General features: G+C 38.9%; 1 protein-coding gene across 8 annotated transcripts in view; it reads left to right on the top strand.

The window, feature by feature from the left end:
* Positions 1-23,560, top strand: part of DCLK1 (doublecortin like kinase 1) — a 344,423-nt gene that overhangs the window by 1,597 nt on the left and 319,266 nt on the right. For all 8 annotated transcript variants that reach the window (XM_072720012.1, XM_072720011.1, XM_072720014.1 and 5 more), the window contains exons 2-3: positions 3,743-4,137; positions 20,933-21,279. In XM_072720012.1, the coding sequence (XP_072576113.1) occupies positions 3,762-4,137; positions 20,933-21,279 (723 nt within the window). In that variant the 5' untranslated portion in view covers positions 3,743-3,761. The remainder of the gene's footprint in view (positions 1-3,742; positions 4,138-20,932; positions 21,280-23,560) is intronic.

Raw genomic sequence — 23,560 nt, 5'->3', positions numbered from 1 at the left:
TAAAAGATTGACACACATCCTGTGACGTGTCCAAGGTGGTGCATGCACTCTGAAGGGGTGTGTGTGTGTGTGTGTGTGTGTGCATGCTTCTTATTCCACGCCTGCCCATCCACGGGCATCCTGATCCCACTGGCAAAATATGCCTTGAGACTTTCAGGTCCAGCATCTATTTAGATGTGGTCCTCTTTATGCCAAATTATTCTGTGTGTGTGTGTGTGCGCGCGCGCACACGCGCATGTATAAATCTCTGAAACAGGAACTCGTATCCTTATCTAGAGAAGGATGAACAGAGGTTCCTCAAAATGGTGAGAAATTCCACAGAAGACAATTAAGGATACTGATTTCTTGACATGGCATTGTTTATAGAAAAATCTCTGATAAGAGCCAGGGCCCCTTCTTCCCTTCCCAAGTGCCAATAATCTCTTCGGTTAGGGTGATGTGGTTACCTTCTTGGTACCATGATGCATGTGTGGCTCAGACCCCTAGCCACCAATGGTCTATAAATGTGTGTCTCTGTGCTTTAGCGGTTTCCTGTGCAGAAAGCAAGAACCTGTGAATCTTCTTCAGGAGCTCGTGGTTCGAATGTATGACTAAGCCTACTGAAGAGCTGAGCCAGCCAAAGCAAGAGAAGGAACACCTATTTTGATGTTGCACATAATTGTTGGAACATTAGGGTGTATGGTGTAGTTTTTGACATTCATTTAGTGGTAGCTATAGCTTGGAAAATGATTTCACTTTGAGTGTGGTTTTTCTTTGTCACCAACATCATTGTTGACTTTTGGGCAGGCTCAGTGAAGAGAAGTAAAAGATGTACATGTCCTGGTTGAACATATGATCAAGTTGGAGGAAATACACAAATAAAACAAAATCAACTTTTGCCTATATTAAAATTGACTTTTTTTTTTCATTTGGCATAGAACTCTTAGTTCTAAAAGCCTGATTCCTCTAGGGAATTCCAACAGTTGCTAAATTATTTGGCTTTTGCTGATTGTGAATCGATAAAAGCCCTTCAGACTACATCAGCACTCTCTGGTGACACAATTGTGCCATCCTTTCCTATGGTCCTGCTTGTTGTCTCTTGGTTTATATAGATTTGGGAGGAAACCCCTAGGGTTGGAAGATTGATTACTGCCTTTAAAAATAAAACGGGGAAAAAAAAAATAAAACGGGAGCTTCAAAAGCCAACTTGGCCTTTATAATATGTGAAGTTTGAAGAGCTTAGTGAATTGCCATGAGTACTCCTCCCCCCCCCCCATCCCTTTTAGAAGACGAAAGAGCTCATTTCAAGAGGAGATGAATTTTTAAAAGTGGAAGCAGTTATGATACCAAGAGCAAAATTTTGGTGTCATTACTCAGTTTATAACTGCCTGAAGAACTGGATATCAAATGATCACTGTTTTGAAGTTACCCAACTTCAAAATCAATGAAACTGGTTCAAATCTACCTATGTGTGGTATAATTTTTTCTGAAAATGCAAATTTAGACTATTATGACTTAGTAAGAGACATGAGGTAGTTTTTGTGTTTGGAGGAAAAAATACACTAAACTAATAATCAGCCCAGGTTTGAATTGTACTCTGGCCCCCAGCAAGGTCAGCAGTAGAATAATGAGCAGGTGAAGATATTAGCCCCGGCACAGTCTGCAAATGGAACCTACTGCAGTTAAGTGGTCTCCCCCAGGTCACAGGGCTAGTTCAGAGTGAGGGCTTTAAAAACCTCTATTTTCATGGGTGAGGGGGTCTAGAGGGTCTCCGGGGGTCTGGCCTTGAAGGCACAGTACCTGGGGCAGAAAGGAGGGAGTGCCAACTTCAGAGTCATTTAGAGATAACTTAGGTTCAAATCCCAACCCCCTCAGTTATGACTCCAGGACCCTGGATATAGCTCATACTTGCCTTCTGTCATGATACTATTACTGACCTCACTGCATTGTCCTGAGGTTTAGAAGGCAGTTTTTAGCATCTAATACAACAGTTGATTGCTGAATACTAGTGTCAGGCACATCATAGACATTCAATAAACATGAGCTTTTTCCACTTCATTTCAGGGGTATACAATCTCTAGCACTGCTTTTAAACATGAATTTTTAGCCACTTTGATGGGACCAGACATTAGTTAGTTAGTTAGGTCAAGGAAGTTAGTTAGTTAGTTAGAAGTTAGTTAGAAGTCAGGTTAGTTAGGTCAAGGAAAGGTCGGGGAGGCTTGGCAGTACTTTTGGTGAGTTTGGACTGAGCTTCAGAAAGGCAACATCATCCATGTGGTGGGATTTGGGTGGCACTCATAAGATTCTTGCCCCAGATTTTCCATTTCCCTTATACTGTATTTCAACATGCCTGAAATTTTGTCATCAAAACGTCTTTCCTTTGAATGTTTTTAGATTGTCCTGTTAAAAATCCGATTCCCTTCAAGGGTCAACATCACAAGGTATTACCACCTAACCCCTTAGCAAGGATGAATAGACCCCACGGGTAGCTTGCTGATGACAGGGCTCCATAGAAAGTAAAATGGGGGCCATGGGGGTGCAGGCATACCTTTCAGAAGGTTGTGAGATGAAAATCAGGCAGATTCATGAGGAACTTTCCTTACCAGAAGGGGGAGATTCAATTCTTACTAGTTCTTTTTTTTTTTTTTTTTTTTAATTCTTACTAGTTCTTTCTGTGACAGAGTCAAGAACAGAAAAGCAAGTTTTATTAATAAAAAACATGAATACTTATCACGTGCTAGACACTCTCCCAAGTGTTTCGTGTATTAATACTCAATATTAATTATGAGGTATGTATGATTTGTATCCCTATGTGTAGTTGAGGAAGCGAGGCTTTAAAGATATTGATTCAGACTTGGTCCTGTGCTAGTTGTGTAACCCTGGGAAATATACTTGATCAATATCTCTAAGCCTCGATCCCCCCACTCGTGAAGATAGAGTGGAAGGAAGGGCAGAGTCCTCCCAAGAAGTGACTTACCCTTTCTGTTCTTTTTCCTCTTCCTCCTCACCCTTTCTCTGCTTTTTTTTTTTTTCTTCTTTTTAAACCCAGCGTATCCAAAGCACTAAATATAAGCAAGTGAGTTATGGTAAAATCACTTAAAAAAAAAAAAACTGCTGTTGAATATGGGAATACGTTGGAAAATCTTCAGTTGGTAGAACTTGGGGATTCCAGTTTGCAGTCTGTCTGAGCGCCTTCGCTCATTTGAAACCTGACTGTTCAGTGCGGACACCCTCTTCTGGGTTCCCGGCCCACCGCGGCTCGCTTCAGCCCCGTGGTAACGTGCAGTCTTCTCTTCGCCTGCCACCGGGGTGAGCGCGCTGCAGGGAGGTCTGGGCTTTGGAGTCCAGCAAACCTGCGTGGGAGGTCTTGGTTCAAACATTTCTCAGTTGTATGACTTGGAGAAATTTAGGAGAAAATTTTCTGTGCCTTGTTTTGTTCATCAGTAAGTAAGGATAACACTACGTTGAAAGATTTATTGTGATTTAGAAATAACAGCTGTTCAAAGCCAGATACGCCTCATATGGTGTAGGTGGTCACTACGTAGGAGCCATTTCTCCCCAAACTGGGGTTAATTAATAAGCAGGGGTTGCCTCTTCTGTCTCTTTGCTGTCTTCCTTCTCTTTCAACTAGACAACTCATATTAAATATATCATCAATTACAGCAGTATTTCTACCAGCTGCTCTTGAGCTGAGTCTTTCAAATCATGATCTTAAAATAACATCAGTATGTCTCTCCCCCCCCCCCCCTTCTGTGCCGTATAGGTTCCACTTTAACTCCATCATGTCCTTCGGCAGAGACATGGAGCTGGAGCACTTTGATGAGCGGGATAAGGCTCAGAGATACAGCAGAGGGTCGCGGGTGAATGGGCTGCCCAGCCCAACGCACAGCGCCCACTGCAGCTTCTACCGAACCCGTACACTGCAGACCCTCAGTTCTGAGAAGAAGGCCAAGAAAGTTCGTTTTTATCGAAACGGAGATAGATACTTCAAAGGGATTGTGTATGCCATCTCCCCCGACCGCTTCCGATCATTTGAGGCCCTGCTGGCTGATTTGACCCGAACTCTGTCGGATAACGTGAATTTGCCCCAGGGAGTGAGAACAATCTACACCATTGATGGACTCAAGAAGATTTCCAGCCTGGACCAACTGGTGGAAGGTGAGCGCTAACTCCCAAGTGACCCTAGAGGATGCATTCTCGTGTTTCTACATTGTTCTAGGCACCTGCGCTTGATTGATCTCTAAGAGGTAGCATCCAGCCTGTGCCTGTGATCCTTATTGTTCACATTTTGGGAGTTCACTTTGTTTACTGTAGTTCAAAATGAAAAAAACAAACAAACAAACCCACTAATGGTATTAGGTCTGCCATCTTACAATAATGGATTGAAGGGAAAAATTGTCTTAATTCTCCAACATTCTCTGTTCCTTTTGTCATTCTCATGCTACATTTTCAAAGTCCCTTTTTATATCTGGAATCACATTGTTCATATTCATTTCTAGATGCAAATGAATTTCTGTTGTTATGATGTTGAAATTACTTGAACTGAAAATAACTAATGGATCGTGAAATTTTTGAGTGTAAAGGAGCCTTATATAGGCATCAAACCCATTAATTCTGTCACTAGAGACTGAGGCCCAGAAAATTCGAGTGACACGTCTGTGGTTACATGGTAAGGTAGTATTGATACTGGACTAAAAATTAGGTTTTCTGTCATTTCTTTCCAATGTGGTTTCTCCTCTTAAGTTTAAAGGATTGTTGTCTTTCTGTGGTATTTGAAGGTACAAAGGAGTTAATCTGTTCAGCTTATTGGTTTTCAAAGTCGAATCTGTGTTATTGATCATTATCTGTTTTAGACATTTCACGTGAAGTGGAATGGTTTGAGTCATGGATGAGGCCTAGTGTCTTGAGTAGCAGTGTAGGTAGACTTGCTTCAGCACCAACTCCATGTGAACAGCACAGAGAGCCTCTAGTGACCTTAGAAATCATAAGCAAAGTAAAATGACTTGAAGAGAGATAATGGGTAAAATTCATGCTAAGGTGTAAAGGAGGTTGGCTGATCCTCTTTGGGGTGTAGGAGTTTCTAGGTCTGGTGCTAAGGTTATGAAGTAGCTCTCAGGGCAGAGGAGCATGGTAAAAGAAGTTTAGAGTTTTGAAAGTGTTTGACTTCACCCTGAGTTCATATTGCCAGACCCTGTTGTCTCACTGGGTCCTGGAAGAATGCCAACCATGTAATGTCCTCCCTCTCTCCTGCAGGTAGCAGGAAGCATCCGTTTCAGGATCCCATGGAGTGTGGGGTTCCTCTGCCCTGACCACACACAGGCCAGCCCTCTTGTCCTACTCTTGAACCAGAGTTCGTACGTGATTCAAGGCCAAGGGAGTCTCGTGTCTTTCTCCCATTTTCCTTCCCTTTATCCCTTGGCAGGGATGCTAGTCCGGTCACAGTATGACTGGACTTAAGAGGGTGTGGAGAGCCTGGGTTTGGTGTGTTGACTATGTGGGAATTCACATCTCTTTTCAAAGACTCGTTACCCTGCCAAGATGCCTGTAGACTTGGCCTTTTTCCTTCTATTCAGATGTTGGCACTTTCAGTAAATTAAAGGGGAAGAACGAACATGAAACTGCATCAGCTTTGATTTTTGTGCTCTGTCCTTTTCCTGACCTTGGAAAATACAGGGATAAAGAAAACATTTGGTGGGCTATTCTCAGGGATCTGAATAAGATGAAATGCAAAGTCAGGTGCATCATCAGTCACCAAAACATCCCTTGGAGGACTGATGGTAGTATAGACAGAATATGCCAGGATATCAACTCACATTGTCAGGCAGCCAGCCTTGGCTCCTCACTCTGTCCTAGAGTCTGACTGCTTGTGTGGCATCTATGCAGTGGGGTGGTGTACTTCAGTCAGTTGTCCACCCAGAACTGCTCTTCACCGAGAAGTGGCCAGAGATATTCCCTCGGTTCCTGTCCACAAGGGAGAGGGCGTGAGGCGTGGGAAACAACAGTTCTTTACATACAAGGACCAGCAAAATCATGGCATACTTGCCACCATCTTCTTTGTTAGTTTTTAAACACAAAAGAATGTCTGCTCTAAGAGACTGCTGTCCTGGTATAATAGTGGTAGCTCACAGTTATGGAGCATGTGTCTTGTATATACGAATACATTTAATTCACACAATGACCCCAGCAGCTGGGTACTGTTAACATCCACATACCATGATGAGAAATGTGAGGCACGGTGTGTTAAGTGATCTGCAAAAAGTCACACACCAAGAAATAGAAGTTAGGATTTGAACCCAGGAAGGCTGGTACCAGAGCTTGAGCTCATACCTGCCACTAATAAGATACCAAGTGGGCTATTCTTAGTGGCTTTTAAATGAAATTTTATTGTATGAGATTATTCTTGAAAACAAATGTTTTTAACTTTGACTTAATTCCAGGAATTACAGCTACTGCACCTAGAAGCGTTTACCTTAATATTTTCATTTACCTCCAAATGGTTTTCTCTCCAGTCAATATGAAGCTGTTGCATATTGACTATTCTGATGTTAAAAAAATGACTTTTTGGAAAAAAATTTTTTTCTGATTGAATGAATGATAACTTTAGTATAGTGTATAAGTTCACATATTGGCTGCGTTTTTTTTTTTTTAAATCCAGTTTAAACAGTTTTTTTTTCCTCATTTATAATTCTGACAGCATGCAGCTGCACTTAGTGTTGAAGTAGCTGGAAATTCATTTAGATTGGCCTCTTTGTCAATTACATTTTTGCTTAGTCTGTTAAAATGCAAACGGTTGCTTCATATTCATCATTAGGTTCATATCTCTCACTTTACATACTAATTTTATGTAAACGTCAATGCATGTTATTAGCTTCTCGTTTCCCCTTCCAATATGCTGATGTTTGAGTTTTAAATTAAATCCTTTTAGTGGATGCAGTGACAAGTGTATTTGACTTGCAATTGTTTTTTTTAAAGCTTGTTCTTTCTCACTTACCACAGACTAAAAATTCTGAATTACAATGACATATGTGAGTTTATTTATAACAGTCTCATGGTCACTTGCACTGTTTTGTTATTATTATCCACAGATTATTATGCCTAAATTTGGTTTAAGCACATTGACAGAGATGGCTCTTTGCCTCAAGTATAAATGTATGAGTGAGTGTGTATGTGTATGTGTACATATAACTGTATGTCTTTATGCATCTGTGTATAAACACACACACATGCACACGCATATGTAAGAGCAGACATTGGATAGCAGTTTTCATTTTTTGCTTTCAAAATGGCCTTAATACACTAGGAAAGCCAGATAATTAATAAGGAAAGTTGAATTGCAGTCCTATTTCTGCAAGTGGTTCACCTTGAGACTTGGCCTCATTTTCCCAATATTGCCTCTTTTCCCCCAATTTTACATTCTTTATGTTCCATTATAAGTGTGTAAATGTTGTGAAGGTAAATGAAGGAATAATATTTAAAACCTTTGAACTCTTAGGAGAAAGCTATAGTATGAATCCCAAGCATTGATTGATTGATTTTTTTCTTTATCAGATGCTCAAGCATCAGTAACATTGTGTTGGGGGTGAGCCATCCATGCTCCCGACTTTTTTTTTTTTTAAAGATTTTTATTTATTTATTCATAGAGACACAGAGAGAGAATGAGAGGCAGAGACACAGGCAGAGGGAGAAGCAGGCTCCATGCAGAGAGCCTGACCCGGGACTCGATCCAGGGTCTCCAGGATCACGTCCTGGGCTGCAAGTGGCGCTAAACTGCTGTGCCACCAGGACTGCCCCATGCTCCCTCCTTTTAAATAGTCTTTATTTTTAGTGTAGTTTTAGGTTCAGAGCAAAATTGAGCCAAAGATACAGAGATTTCCCATATACTCCCTTCCTCAACACATGAATAGCCTCTCCTATTGTCATCAGTGTGGTGGGGCGTTATAATTGATGAATCTACATTGACACATCATTATCACCAAAAGTCCATAATTTACATTAGGGTTCACTCTTGGTGTTGTGTGTTCTGTGGGTTTTGACAGCGATGTAAAGACACGTAGGCACCATTGCAGTATCATCCAGAATAGTTTTACTGCCCTAAAAATCCTCTGTGCTCTGCCTTTTCATCCCTCCCTAAGCCCTGGTAACCATTAGTATATTTGGTGTCTTCAATAGGCATTCTTTTAACATCTTGTGTGAATGTGGATAGAAGAGGGCCAGGGCATTCCCTGTAGACATTAACATAAACACTATTCAGATATGTTGTCTTCTGGATATAAATAAGTTAATTTGCACATCAATTCTTTTTTTTTAAAAAGATTTTATTTATTCATGAGACACACAGAGAGAGAGACACAGAGAGAGAAAGAGAGAGAGGCAGAGAAACAGGCAGAGGGGGAAGCAGGCTCCATGCAGGGAGCCCGATGTGGGACTCGATCCCGGGACTCCAGGATCACACCCTGGGCCAAAGGCAGATGCTCAACCACTGAGCCACCAAGGTACCCCTACACACCAATTCTGTATGTATTAGAAATGAGTCCCCTTCTTTCTCAGCTCTCACGCACCTTGACCCCTCACTTCATGGAACTGTCTGACTCTGGAGCTGGAGTGTCAGGGCTGTTCCCAAGTCTCTGAAAAGAGTCAGCCTCTCAGGAGCAGTTAGGGAAGCTCTAACCACTACTTCCGGTCACCCAGCTCTCCTGGTAATTTTTCTTTCCCTTGATATGGTGTCATTGATATCTTTCTCTAATTCACTAGCTTCTTCTATGCCTCTCTCTGCTATATGAAGATTTTTAAATTAATTCTGGATGGCTCTAAAGCATGCTCTCTCGAAAATCCCCCTCCAGCAAACAGTTTTACTAATGTTGTTGTTGTTGTTTTTGTTTTTGAGTATCATCTCAGAGGTACCAGTGCATATTGAGGATGTACATATCATTTGCCCAGAGGGTAACTTACTGTTCCGTACCTTGCTTTGTGCACCTAACAATACATTATATTATACATCTAGGACTGCTGTGTCCTTTTTACTGACTTCATAGTATTCCTTTATACAAACGTACCCTAATTTATTTGGCCAGTCTTTTATTGAGGAGCTTTTATTCATAGGTTATGACCAATCCTTTATTAGACACAATTTTGCAGTAAATATCTTTGAATTTTAGTTTTCTACCCATGTAGGAGAGCCTTTGTAGGACAAATTCCTAGAAGTAATACTTCAGAATAAAGAGCTATAAGTGTTAAACTCTTACGAGCTATTGCAAATCTTCAAATCTTCATAGATGTAGGACCATTTTATACTCCCATCAGTAACATATGAGACTGGCTGTTTTCCTATGTCCTCAAGACAATGTTTTATCTAATATCTTGCTACTTGCCCACCGATTATGAAAAGAAAGGCATATGTCTCCTTATAGTTTCCTTATAATTTTCCTCCTTATAATTTTCATCTTTTTATATATTTTTTTTTCTTTTTATATAATTTAAAATGCCTTTGCATTTCTTTTTCTATGTGTTGTTTCTTCATAGATTTTGACCTTTTTTTTTTTTTTTTTTCCAGGTTGGGGTCTTTTTAAATTAACTCCTAGGATTTTTTTTTTTTTTAAAGATATTAGCCCTTTGGGATATTAATTGAAAGTATTTTTCGGGCAGCCCTGGTGGCACAGCGGTTTAGCGGTTTAGCGCCACCTGCATCCCGGGGTGTGATCCGGGTCTCCAGGATCACACCCCGGGATGGAGTCCCATGTCGGGCTTCCTGCATGGAGCCTGCTTCTCCCTCTGCTTCTCTCCCTCTCTCTCTCTCTCTCTCTCTCTCTCTCTCTCTATCTCTGAATAAAAAAAAAAATCATTAAAAAATAAAATATTTTTTTAAAAAAAGAAAGTATTTTTCCTGGATTGTCCTTGATTTAGTGATGTTGGTCATTATGTTTTTTGCCATGCAGATTGACAAAAATGGAAATAATCGAATGTATCAGCCTTTTCATTTATGGCATGATTTTCATGCTTCTTCGGTTGTACTCTAATGATAAAGCTGTTTCCTTCATTTTCTTCTACTATTTTTATGTTTTCATTTAAAAAATATGCTAATGGCTGTCATATTAGTACAGTGTGTGATATAGGGGTCCAATTTAACCTTTTTCTAGGCTGCATCCTCATTTAAAAAACTTTTTATTTTGAAATTAATGTGGACTTACTAGGAGTGTCATAAAGATAAAGAGTTCTCATGTGTCCTTCTCAGAACAGAATAGCATACATAACCATGGTACAATGATCAAAAATGAAAGTTATCTTTGGAACAATGCTAACCTAAACCATAGGCTTTTTCCAACTTTTACCCATGTTTTCAGCTTTCACCAATACTTTCAAAAACAGGTTTCAGCATTACACGTCGCATTCAGCTGTCACATCTTCTTCATCACTGCCAAGCAGTGACCGTTCTTCCATCTTTCCTTGTCTCTGATGACTTGGCCATTTTGAAGATTACTGGTTACTTATTTTGTAGAATGCCCTTCAATTTGGATGTAGCTGATGATTAGATTAACATTATGCATTTGTGTCAAGAATTCCGCAGAAAGGATGCTGTGTTTCTTGCAATGCATCGTTTTGGGGTATAGGATGTTGCTGTGTCTCATTACTGGTGAGATTAATTACGACCAGTTGGTGAGGATGATGTCTGTCTGCCAGTCACCTTGACTCTGAAGTTACTACAGTTTGAGGCTATGTGAATATCTTTTTTTTCCTCCAACTTTTGCCCATGAATTTTGGCATTTACTGGTGGATTTGCCATAACAGCAGTTGTTACGGTGCTGTTCAAATGGTGAATTTCTGTTTCCCTCTTTGCTTGTCTCACCCTTAAACATAGATGTCCTCTGCTTTCTTTTTTTTTTTTAAGACTTTATGTATTTATTCATAGAGACAGAGAGAGCGAGAGCGAGAGAGAGAGAGAGAGAGGCAGAGACACAGGCAGAGGGAGAAGCAGGCACCATGCAGGGAGCCTGATGTGGGACTCGATCCCGGGTCTCCAGGATCACACCCTGGGCTGCAGGCGGTACAAAACCGCTGTGCCACCGGGGCTGCCCTGTCCTCTACTTTCCTGTCTTTGCATCACATTTCTTCCAAATAATAAGAAAACCAGTCTTCTTCACTTCTACCAACTGGATCTATTTAACTGATACTCTAGTCCTTAGTCCTTTCAAACTCAACCTGCATAAATATGACCTTGTCCTTTTCCACTCCCCAGAACTCATTCCTCTTCTCATATTCTGGATCTTGTTAAAGGGTGTCACCATCTAACTTAGCATCCCCCTTCACCTCTCTTTCTCTTTGCCTGTCAAATCCAAGCTGTCACTGAACTCTGTTGATCCTGCTTAAGATATTTCTTCAATTTGTCTTCTTCACCATCAGGGTATTCAAGTTCTCATCACTGTTTTAACAATATTACAGTTTTTACTGCAGGGGCGAAAAATTTTTAGATAGTGAGCATTGTAGAAAATTTGAAAGATGCAAAACCGTTTTAAAAAAGTAAACAATAATTCTTCATACTCCTACCACTTGAGTCTTGTAGTCTCTTCCCTGCACTATTGCAACAGACTTATAAGCTAAAAATACATATCTTAGTTTCTCTTTTGCAATTTGTTTTTCTCTTCTTTATGGAATCTGTATTTGTCCCTGCTTTTCCATTCCATAGCTTCTCTTAGGTCAGATCATTTAGGACACACATGTGTCCCAGGCAGTAATCTTTAAACCACTTTTCCTGCCTATAAACCTGGCCATAGACAAACCACTTTGTGCCATACCTTTGCTTCATAATGGCTCTCCACTTAGTTATAGAACACAACCCACAGTCTTTAAGGGATTTCTCTCAGTGACCCTGCTCCTGACCCTTCCCTCTGTCCATGTCTCCTATTACTCATTGATACACTTGGCAGTGAGCTCAGCTGCGGTCTTTGCTTGTGTTCTCTTATCTCCAGGGTTCCCTTCTTTCCTGCAACGGTGGTAAGATGGTGCTCTCCCGAGGGTCACAATGTTATGGTTAAGTTATGGCTCTGGATTCACATCACCTGCATTGAATCCTGGCTCCACCTTTGCCTATCTCTCTGTTCCTCATTGTGCCCTGTGATAAGTGGTGTGTTACTACTTAGCTCATAGGGTTGTGTTGAAGATTATAGGTTAAATAGCATGGGTTAGAACAAGATCTGCTACATGGCAGACATTCATTCACATGACCTCTTCTGCCAATGGCATCTCCATGCTAATCCTTCAGCCTACAGATACGTAAATCTCCCACAATCTAAAAAATTCTTGCCTTGGTCTTTCTGATCTCTCAAACTCAGAGGTCTTCTGATAAGAAATATCTGCATCTGCTGTCTATATTTGCTCAGCTTCCAATCATACTTCAACTCCTTGATTAGCATCATGACACTGTAATATTTCAGTATTCAAAGAAGTATTCAAAAATACTTCTTTATTTCATATCAAAGTCTCTGGAAGTCAGGGAGCCACTGGGGTCCTCACCACCTAGCATAATGATTGTAGGTACTCAATAAATATTATGAGAAGAAAGAGGAAAGAGAATTAATGAATGGATCAGTGAGTGAATCAGAGCTGGCATCACTACCCAACTGAGGTGGCCATTTTAGGGCCACATGTGGCCTTTTAGTGTCCAGACCTGTGATCTCTTAGGAGTCCTTATTCTCGATGTTATCCCCGGAGCATTGGATGCTGATGTCTGGATCTTTTACATCACACACTCACCACCTTTCAGTCCATGGCTCCAGGCACCTGATTTCTCTTCATTCTCTTCAGTGGCTCCTCCATCTCTGGGCACCCTTTAGAGACCGGTGGTGCCCTGGATTTCTTCTTCTGCAGCTGGGCGTGGTCTCCCGGAGTGTTCTGTTTCTGCAGCTGCCGTGTGCATCGCCCTCCAAACTCCAGGCTTATATTTCTAAGTGCTTGCTGGAAATCTCCAGCTAGTTGGCTCCTAGGAACTTCAAATTTAGTATGTGCACAACCAAATTAATTTCTTTCCTTACCATCAAATCCAAACTTGATTCCCTTCTTATTTTACTTATTGTGGTATATGGGAAGTCAACCAAAATGAAAGTTCTAATGTCATCATTTCATTTTCATCATTTTGACTCAGATTCCTTGGGTCCTGCATCCAGACAGTTGCCACCTCTCCCATCGAGGCAACTGATTTTATCTGCCAACTACTCTTCGGAGGACCCACTCCTCTCTGCCCCTAGTGCACATGCGTCAAGTCCATCTCCTCTCCTATCCTGTTGTGGTAGCTTTCTCCACTTCTCTCTTCCCATGTCCTACCTTGAGCACCCCCTTTACACTGAAGCCAGTGTGAGCTTTCTGAAACCTGGGTCCGATCATGCATAAAAACTTTGACCTTGTTTCCTTTTTTTTTTAAAATTTTTTTTTTTTTAATTTTTATTTATTTATTATAGTCACAGAGAGAGAGAGAGAGGCAGAGACACAGGCAGAGGGAGAAGCAGGCTCCATGCACCGGGAGCCCGACGTGGGATTCGATCCCGAGTCTTCAGGATCGCGCCCCGGGCCAAAGGCAGGCGCCAAACCGCTGCGCCACCCAGGGATCCCTGACCTTGTTTCCTACTACAGTATTACTCTAACTTGTTTGTCCATGGAACCATTTTTATTTTATTTTTTTGAGAAAGATGTACTAATATCTCACAGACTATCTCCTTACTGTACTGTGTAGTAGAACATCTTATTATCTTATTTTTATCTGAAATGCTGTCCTCTTTCTTTTCTGCTAGTGAAAAATCTTACCCTCACTTCCAAGGCCAGTGTGAATCCCATTTCTTCTTTATCGATTGCTCAGCGGGAAGTGGGAAGTGATTTCTTTCTCTTCTGAGTTAGGGTTGCCTGGACCACTTATTTAGCAATTATCACTTACTGCCTTGTGTGAAATCCTTTCATATACACATCTTGCTTTCTAAGCTCTTTTGAAGACAAGTTCATGACTTAGGATTCTTTTCACTCTCCAGACTGGCAAATTCAGATTTTGTAGTTACCATTGAAGATTTAGGAGGGTGTATTTAATTTTTAGTTTTCATGGCTAACACTGTACGTACTTTTTGTAATTTTGTTATTTGTTATTCTGTTAGTTCTTAAGAGTTCTTAATGATGAGAATATACAATTTCATGATTCCAAATAAGTTGCTTTCAAAAAAGGTTGTTATCAATTTATAACGTCCTTAGTAGTATTTTCTATTTTCTATGTGTTTTGTTTTTATCGTTTGTCATATATTTTAGTATCTTGTATTTTTGTAAATTATAATAAGCTTTGCACATTATAGTAACCCATTGTTCTGTATAGATCTTCAGTCTGTTTTCCCATTTTAGTTTTAGTTTCTCTACTTTTCAATTATATCACCTTTAAATGTAAAATTTTAGCTCTCTCAATTTTTTTCTTTATGTTATTTTTCTGTTGCTTTAGGTTTAAGAACTTGACATTTTCCACAGGCCTGACATACACATTCAAATTTTATTTTCTGTAAGCTTATTTTTATGTGCTATTATATTATGAAAGACTTCCATGGAAGAATGACCCAGAGTACTTTGGGGAATCTTTTCTCTTGACTTTAATGGCACTATCAAAATCATCTTCTTAAATCAGTGCCTTTTAGATAGATTATGAAATGTTGCTGCATGTATATGAGATAAGATCATAAAATATAATATCCAGAAGGCACTTTATATTTTATTCTGTAAATAATATCTTCATGTAGTTTTAGTCAGTGTATTTTCAGAGGTGTCAATATATATTTGAGTTTTTCCCAGATTTTACTATAATTCACAATAGTAAAGTTTAATTGCTAGAATTTTTTTTTTAATTGCTAGAATTTTTTAATGAGAAATTTTATTCTCTGGAAAAATAAAACTTTTATAGGTATCTCTAACTTAAGATATTTTTGAATATGCCACATTTGGAACTTAAAGAACTCGTAGAGGGGATAGCAACCAGAGATTAGGCCATTTTCAGACTGAGGTCAAGTGATATTACATATGATATTTACAGGTCCCACCATGAACCAGTGAAAACGTTCCAGCAGTAAGGGGAAATAGAGCAAACTTCTAAAATCTCCTAATATGGGGTCTTGTGGAGGCATACCTTCTAACTCATTCATCACAGGCCTGGTCAACCAGGAAACTGCTACCACATTACTGGAAGTTTTTAGTAGTGACTTAGATAATTTCTTTTAAATGGAAATCCTTTAATTTCATAATGGAAGCTGATGGCCAAGTAGAATTAATTTTACAGATTTTTAAATAATGAACTTTGTTAGAGAACATTTATTTCCATACTTTATTTTTTTATTTCCATACTTTAAATAACAGTAATATAGTTTACAAATGCATATGTGATTTTTTGAAAACAAAACAAAATATAGAACCTTAAATATCTTAAAAATAATCTAATATGCTTACACAGAAATCATTCCATTTCCCCAAGTCCCAAAAAATGCCTAAAGCTTTCAGGGAAGAAATTGGAATATTCTCTTTATTTCCTTACTTTTTTTTTCTTTTAACTATATCATTTTCTTTATCTTTATCTCTAGTTAAAAGCAAATATTAGTTTTTTGGCTCTGTAAATGCCATAGCAATTCAGACAGATGCTGCTTCTGCAACTCTTGCTATTTGTTGGGGTGTCTTGGACACCCAGAATATTAAATTTCAATTTGAGGATCAGTCTTTTTTTTTAAATATTTTATTTTTTTTAAGATTTTATTTATTTATTCATAGAGACACAAAGAAAGAGAGAGGCAGAAACACAGGCAGAGGGAGAAGCAGGCTCCATGCAGGGAACCTCCAGGATTACGCCGTGGGCTGCAGGCGGCGCTAAACCGCTAAACCGGCGCTAAACCGCTGCGCCACCAGGGCTGCCCTAAAGATTTTATTTATTTATTCATGAGAGATACAGAGAGAGAGGCAGAGACATTGGCAGAGGGAGAAGCAGGCTTCCTGCGAGGGAACCTGATGTGGGCTCGATCCCCGTACTCTGGGATCACCACCTGCGCCAAAGGCAGACACTCAACCACTGAGCCACCCAGGTGCCCTGAGGATCAGTCTTAACACAAAGATTTTGGCCTTGAATAAACTGGAACAAAACTAACAGTATGATAACCAACCAGCAAATCATTTTGTTTGGTAATTCCCAGCTCAATGTCTAAATAGATTGTTATACTGTTTCCTTTAAACCATGTATGATCTTTGCCTTCTTTCCATTCTTAGTTAAGCTTCACCTATAGTAAATAATCCCAAACTTTCAAAGCAAATTTGGGGTTATAAAGTTCTAGTCACTAATTCCACTCTGTATGTGGGGTTTTCACCATACATCCACCAGTCAAATCCAGGTTGTCACCTGTGCTTGTAATGGATTGGATAATATAAGAAGTTCCCATGACTGCCTCCTTTGGTTCAATTAATTTGCTAGAGTGGCTCACAGAACTCCTTCTTTACTGGATAACCAGTTTATTACAAAAGTTTATAATTTAGGAACAGCCAGATGGAAGAGATAAAAATAAAAAGGGCAAGGATTGGGGAAAGGGCTTGGAGCTTCCATGCTTTCTCTGAGCTCACCACTCCCACTGAATCTTCATGTGTTCAACAGCTAGAAGCTCTCTGAACCCTGTCCCTTGGAGGTTTTTTAATGGATGCTTCATTACATAGGCACGATTGATTAAATCACTGGATTTAACTAGTATCCCTTATCTCCTCCCCAAGGTCGGGGAGGTGGGACTGCAATTTCCTACCCTCTCATCATTCAGTTGGTTCTCCTGGCCTATGGCCCACATCCTTAGGTGTTTTCTCAGTCTCCTCAGCAACATGAACTAAGATGTGGTTGAAAGGGGCTTGAGTATGCACGTCAAGATGTCTTTATTGCTCTAATTACTTAGGAAGTTCCAAAGGTTTCAGCATTCCTGTGCCAGAAATAGTTTGAAGACCAAGTATATATTTTTTACTACAAATCACAACATCAGACCATTTTGCTCAAATATACTTTGTTTTTTTTTTAAATTAACTTTAATTTTATTGTTGCAATATAAATCACACCATAAAACTTTGGGATGATTTAGTGTGTATAAGAAGTTTATTATAGTAATTCTAAGTTTTACTTTATTTTTTAATTTTTCAATGACCTTTAATACCCATTCCTCTGTCAGGGCTTGACTACAACTAATTGATGATTCTCTAATAAAAAATATAACAAATCTCTTAAGTCTTGGCCCCATTTAGGGAGAGATTAAACACTGGATACCGAGCTATTTGATCAAATTAAGACTATGTGTTCTTTCCATTCAGAACAATTACATTTGCTGGTTTTTAGTTGTCGAAGATATCAGCACATTAATTGAAAAGTTGTTTCCTAACAAAATCAGAGACTAAATCAACTTTGAGTTAAGATAAGGCAGGATCTTTAATAGTGGGTAGAAATTCAGAATGATTATTAAAAGAAAAGTTGTCAAATTATGGGTCAAATAAGTCTTTAATGTAAATCCATTTGCATAATTTAATAGAAGCTTTTTAGTGTAAGGAAACCCATCTTGTCTTACTGAATTCGTGGAGTGTCATAGATTCAAAATGGCAGTACTGAGTGGTGTGTAATCTTGGGTTGGGTGGCCAGCTCTGTCTTCTGAAAGTGCTGGTAGTTTTCCTTATAGCACAAGTTCACTCTTTTTTTTTTTTTTTAAAGTTCACTCTTTATTGGAGTTTCACACCCTTCCCCAAGATTCTGTTGCAATTTTTGAATCTGGTAAACCAGGCAGAGGAGCCACAAAGTACCAGCACAGATTTAACCTAAGTTTCTTCCCATCATTGTTGCTTGAACCACATCAGCATTATCTTGTCAAAGTTGTCATGCTTAAAGGTTTTTTCAGTGTTCTTTAAGAAGATATAAAAAAAGTATTTTCTTTTTCAACAAATCCACTCCACATTGTTAATGTGAGTACTTTACAGTTTCTCCCTTTTCTAATTATATATATACATACATATATATGTATATATATATATTTAAAGTTAAAATTTTTCTTTGTTGTTGGAGTGTAAACCACTCATTTTGTTTTGATATTAATTATTAGCTTAGCATATAGACTTACAAATAATCAGACCCTTGCATATCTCTGATTAGCACGGAATTCTGACAGACTGGTTTTGCCTGTTCTATTTGGGCTGTGTGTGCCTAGTTAAGCAACATTTCCGAGGATCCTTTTATTGAGATGGACCCAAAATGACGTCTGTTGGTAACTAGTTAGAAACCATGAACACTTTATAATGCAAGACCTGCTCACTGATTTCTAGTAATTTTGTTTTTAAGTTTTCCTTTCAGGCTTATTGCACAATCAGGGTAATGCAGCCTTAGAGGGGGTTTTCACTTGTGTAGCAGTTTTGTATTTGAGATTACTCTGGCCTGTTTTCTAATTTGATCTTCACAAAAACCTGGTGAGATTAGTGGCCACTGGAATAGACTACGTCTGATGGATGAATAAACTACCACTGAGAAGACTAAGGGACTTGCCCAAGGTCACATGCTTGGAGAGGCCAGAGCTCAGACTTCCATTTCTCTTCCCACCAGAGCATTCATGGTCTCTCCACAAAGCCCTCAGAAGCACCACTGTTGTTGTGACCTCCATGCATATATTTTTGATATCTATATAAATCATGAGAAAAGCATAGTTGGGACCAGTAATAATCTACTAGGTGAACAGAAAAGGAGTTTACTACATTTACTTTTTGTACACATTAGAGTGAAGTCTAGAAGCATGTACAGAGTAAATGTTTGATAACATGTATAACTGTGCTTTTCTATTTTTAAAACCCTGGTTCAGTTATTTTTACGTGAATACTGTGGCCTTGGATGCTTGGACTATTAATTTAAAAATAGGACAAGGATTTAGATAAAAGTAAATGGGCTGTGTAGGATTAGTCCTAGGTCACTTTACCTGCAATTATGAAAGCTTTTTCTCATTTTAACTATTCCCTGTTACAAAGACTTACTAACCCACAGAAAAACCATTATAAAACTCTTCAAAATGTGTTGACCTAACTTTATGAAATATATATAGATGGGATCATTCATTTTATGATTTATCATCACCTGGTACATGTGTTACTTTCATTTTTGTGTTAGCCCCATCTTCTTAATAGTCTGATATTTTCATTAGATGAGTTTCTGTTAAGGAGTCATTTTTTAAAAATCTAATTTAATTATTTTTTTCTTTTTTTTTTTACATTGGCCTTTTTGGAGTATAATTGACAGAATTTTAAGATGTTTAAAGCATACTTCATGTCAATTTGATATATTTGTATATTGTAAAAGATTCCCCCCATCCGATTAATTAGCACATTCATTAACCCATATATTTATCTTTTTTTTGCGAGAACATTTAAGTTCTACTCTCATAGCAAACTTCAGTTATACCACAGTGTTATAACCTATCATCACCATGTTATTCATTACAGCCTCAAACCTTATTCATCTATGTAACTACATCTATTTTAGAGTCAGTTTCTGAAGCTAGTTTATAAGTTAACCATTCTCAAAACCTTTTGTCTATAAACAGATATGAATTGGCTTCCTACTGTATGTGGATCACTGGGTTTGGCCCAGTGTTGACAGGAGGAAAGGTAGCCTGGTTACGTTGCCGGACTCAGGTCCTGGGACCCAGGAACAGTAGGAACGAGGCTGGACCCAATAGTTAAAAGCACAGGCAAGGTTTTATTGGGGGCACCAGCTGCAGCTGAAGGGACACACAGTCAGGACAAAGGTCTCAGACTGACTCCCTGAACAACAGCCAGCAAAGATTTTACAGCAGCCTTGTTAGGGAAGGAGCCCTATTTAAACCTGTAAGGGAGGGAACTCCGCAGAACTGGGTACACAGGTGCAGTTGACAGACCAACCTGATTCAAACATCATGTGTCATTTGCATGTTAAGTCTCCACCTCTGGATGTGAGTTTTAGCATTGTAATGAGGGAAAGGTAACTTGGTCACACCATGGTCCGTCTGCGCAGCCCTAATTAGGGATTAAACTCAAACTAGTCTGGGGGGTTTGGGTGGCCAGCGCTCTCTCCAGGCAGTCATTATTGCTTGAGGGGTAGTTTGGTTTCCTTCAGAGGATGCTATACTCCTTGGGTCTTTTACCTGATTAAGAGACAAACTGGAGAGAAGAGCTTAAGGAATAATGTGGGACCTAGGTTGGTGGGTTCAGCAGGTGAGCAGCAGAGGTCACTTCTTGGAGTCCAGCTGGTGATGGTTATTTTGCTTGCTTTTGGAGTTTTCCTTGATTTTACAAAATGTTCAGCACACACTCCCATCAAACCAATAAATTACATAGCTGGTTTTTTTTTTAGATTTTAAAATTTAAGTATAGTTGACACACAGTGTTATATTAGCTTCAGGTATACAACATAGTGATTCAACTCTGTACATTATGCTGTGCTCACATAACTGTAGCTACTACCATTTATCATCAGTGCAATGAATTATAGAGCTATTTTAAGAAGCTGTTTTCTGATCCACTTTGTTTTCCAGTTCTGTTATTTACATTATTACTACATGTAGGTACCTCTGATTTTGAAGTTTTTTTGCAAATATAAATACACCCAAATCCCAGAGGATACTTTTTTTTGAATCCAATTTATTTCTGAGGTCTATTCACTATCAATATTTCTGCCAGAAAAAGCCTTTGGAAAATGAAAAAAAGGGAGGAATGATGATTTTTTTTTCTCCTCTGGAATATCACTTTATTGTTGACAGAGCCAGATTAGGAGTAAAAAAAATCTTTCTTTTCATTAAGTGTTAATCATGCTTCCTTTGTTTAAAAAGTCACAACTAGCTCGCACTTCTAGTAGAAAAGGAAGAAACCAAAAGACTAGGAAAAAGGAAATGCATTTGCCTTAGTGTAAATTTAAATACATTTCTCTCTTTCTCAGGAGAGAGCTATGTGTGTGGCTCAATAGAGCCCTTCAAGAAACTGGAGTACACCAAGAATGTGAACCCCAACTGGTCGGTGAATGTCAAGACCACCTCCGCTTCCCGGGCCGTGTCCTCACTGGCTACTGCCAAAGGGAGCCCTTCGGAGGTGCGGGAGAATAAGGATTTCATTCGGCCCAAGCTGGTCACCATTATCAGAAGTGGGGTGAAGCCACGAAAAGCTGTCAGGATTCTGCTGAACAAGAAAACCGCACATTCCTTTGAGCAGGTTCTCACTGACATAACTGATGCGATCAAGCTGGACTCGGGAGTGGTAAAGCGCCTGTATACCCTAGATGGGAAACAGGTAAGACAGGGTTGTGGGAGGATTTTGACTTTACAGGAAAGAACCAGGGAGTTGGGGGATCTATGTGGTGTTGTGGGAGTGGGTGGGTAGGGGAGGAAATCTGACACATGCATTTTACTGCAGTTGAGGGAGTTGGATCATTTAGTCAACAAATATATAACTGGTGGCCTCAAACCAGACCAAGGATGGAGGTAGACAAGATTAACCATAGGAATCAAGTAGATTACCTTGCTCTAATGCTTAAAAGATTACTCAGAGATTTCTGTTTTTTTCAGTTATTAATTGCTTAACATAAAGGTGCTTTTCTACCATCTGTTTCAATTTTTTTTTTTTGTAGTGCTATCTTATAGCCTTGAGTGTGGGTGGCTGAGAGAGATGTAAGCTCTGATCATTAGAGAAAAACCTCGTTTCCTTTCTTTGGCCTAAATAATACTCTGTGTCTCAGTAATGTTCACTAGTGAGATTTATTTGAATTTTATAGATTTTTAAGTACATATCAAAGGAATGAAATATTTCCAACTAAATGGCTTTAAGAGGCATATTTCTGAAATATTATACGTGTATTGAAAATATAATTGCAGAATTAACAGAAGAGGGGGGTGTTTCTTTAGCTATGGAATGGACATCAGTTGACTTGGATGAGAGGACATCTAAATGTGAGTTGCTCAGGTGAACTTCAAGGGAAGTCTTGCATAGACTTTTGTAAAACCTTGCCAGAACTGAATAGTGAGCTGAATATATATATATATATATATATATATATATATATATATACTTACTGGTCATTCAGAGTTTATCAGAGTCTTTTTGTTTAAGACGATAGTTTTTAGCATACTATCTTTGCTTCAAATTTAGTGTTTAATATGGTTTTTTTAATAATAAATTTATTTTTTATTGGTGTTCAATTTACCAACATACAGAATAACACCCAGTGCTCATCCCGTCAAGTGCCCCCCTCAGTGCCCATCACCCATTCACCCCCCACCCCCCGCCCTCCTCCCCTTCCATCACCCCTAGTTCGTTTCCCAGTTAGGAGTCTTTATGTTCTGTCTCCCTTTCTGATATTTCCCACACATTGCTTCTCCCTTCCCTTATATTCCCTTTCACTATTATTTATATTCCCCAAATGAATGAGAACATACAATGCTTGTCCTTTTCCGATTGACTTACTTCACTCAGCATAATACCCTCCAGTTCCATCCACGTTGAAGCAAATGGTGGGTATTTGTCGTTTCTAATGGCTGAGTAATATTCCATTGTATACATAGACCACATCTTCTTTATCCATTCATCTTTCGATGGACACCGAGGCTCCTTCCACAGTTTGGCTATTGTGGACATTGCTGCTATAAACATCGGGATGCAGGTGTCCTGGCGTTTCATTGCATCTGAATCTTTGGGGTAAATCCCCAACAGTGCAATTGCTGGGTCGTACGGCAGGTCTATTTTTAATATGGTTTTTAAAAAATTATCTTGAGAGATAATTTGTATGTAGAGTGCATATTATAAATAAAAACTAGATTCATATATTAATGGTTAATCTTTTAAAAAAATAAAAGGTTAATCTTTATTAAATAGAAGTCAAGTTCTTGAAGGGTAACACACATTCAAATTTTATGAATTAGAAATAGATGCAATTACTAGAAAGAGTCATGAAAGAATTTCTCCCATAGGGATCCATTCAAATGCTCTAAATTACAAAATTCATTAGGAAAGAAGGATTATCTGCCAGTTGTTCATTTATATTCACCAGTCTTCTGCTTGTCTCATAAAACGTGTCCCCTTTAAGTGTAATATGGATAAGAATTCTGAGGGATGAAATTCTCAATCTTCTAGATCTAAGAGGGGATAGCCTGAATGTCATTGGTCAAAAAATCCTTGCTAGCTTGTGAATTATAGCAACGTAACATGGCAGGGCTCACATTTAAACATTTGAGCCCTTCAGTGTTTCCTTTGGTAGTGAGTCACTCAACCATTTTTTAGTTCTGCATTTTTGTATATTGGATTTTCCCAAGATGAGAGCTTACCTATTTTTACAAAAAGTACAATGTACGACAACAAATACAAATTGATATATCTTCTTCCTCCCCCTTCACTTCAGAATTTTGGGGATTCCTAATTGGATGAATCTGAAAATGAGCTTTAACACGTTAGCTAAACTCTGCCATTAGCTCATCATTTGTTTATTCCAAGAATGAATTCTGATGTTCTCAATAGTTTTCTTCCTTTAAGGAATTTACTAGTGTAAATTTTATAGTGTATTTTATAATTGCTGTTTTTG

This window comes from Vulpes vulpes, chromosome 9, assembly GCF_048418805.1.
Source record: "Vulpes vulpes isolate BD-2025 chromosome 9, VulVul3, whole genome shotgun sequence".
NCBI lineage: Eukaryota > Metazoa > Chordata > Mammalia > Carnivora > Canidae > Vulpes > Vulpes vulpes.
Note: the sequence above shows the minus strand (reverse complement) of the source record. Positions and strands in the feature narration are given on the sequence as shown.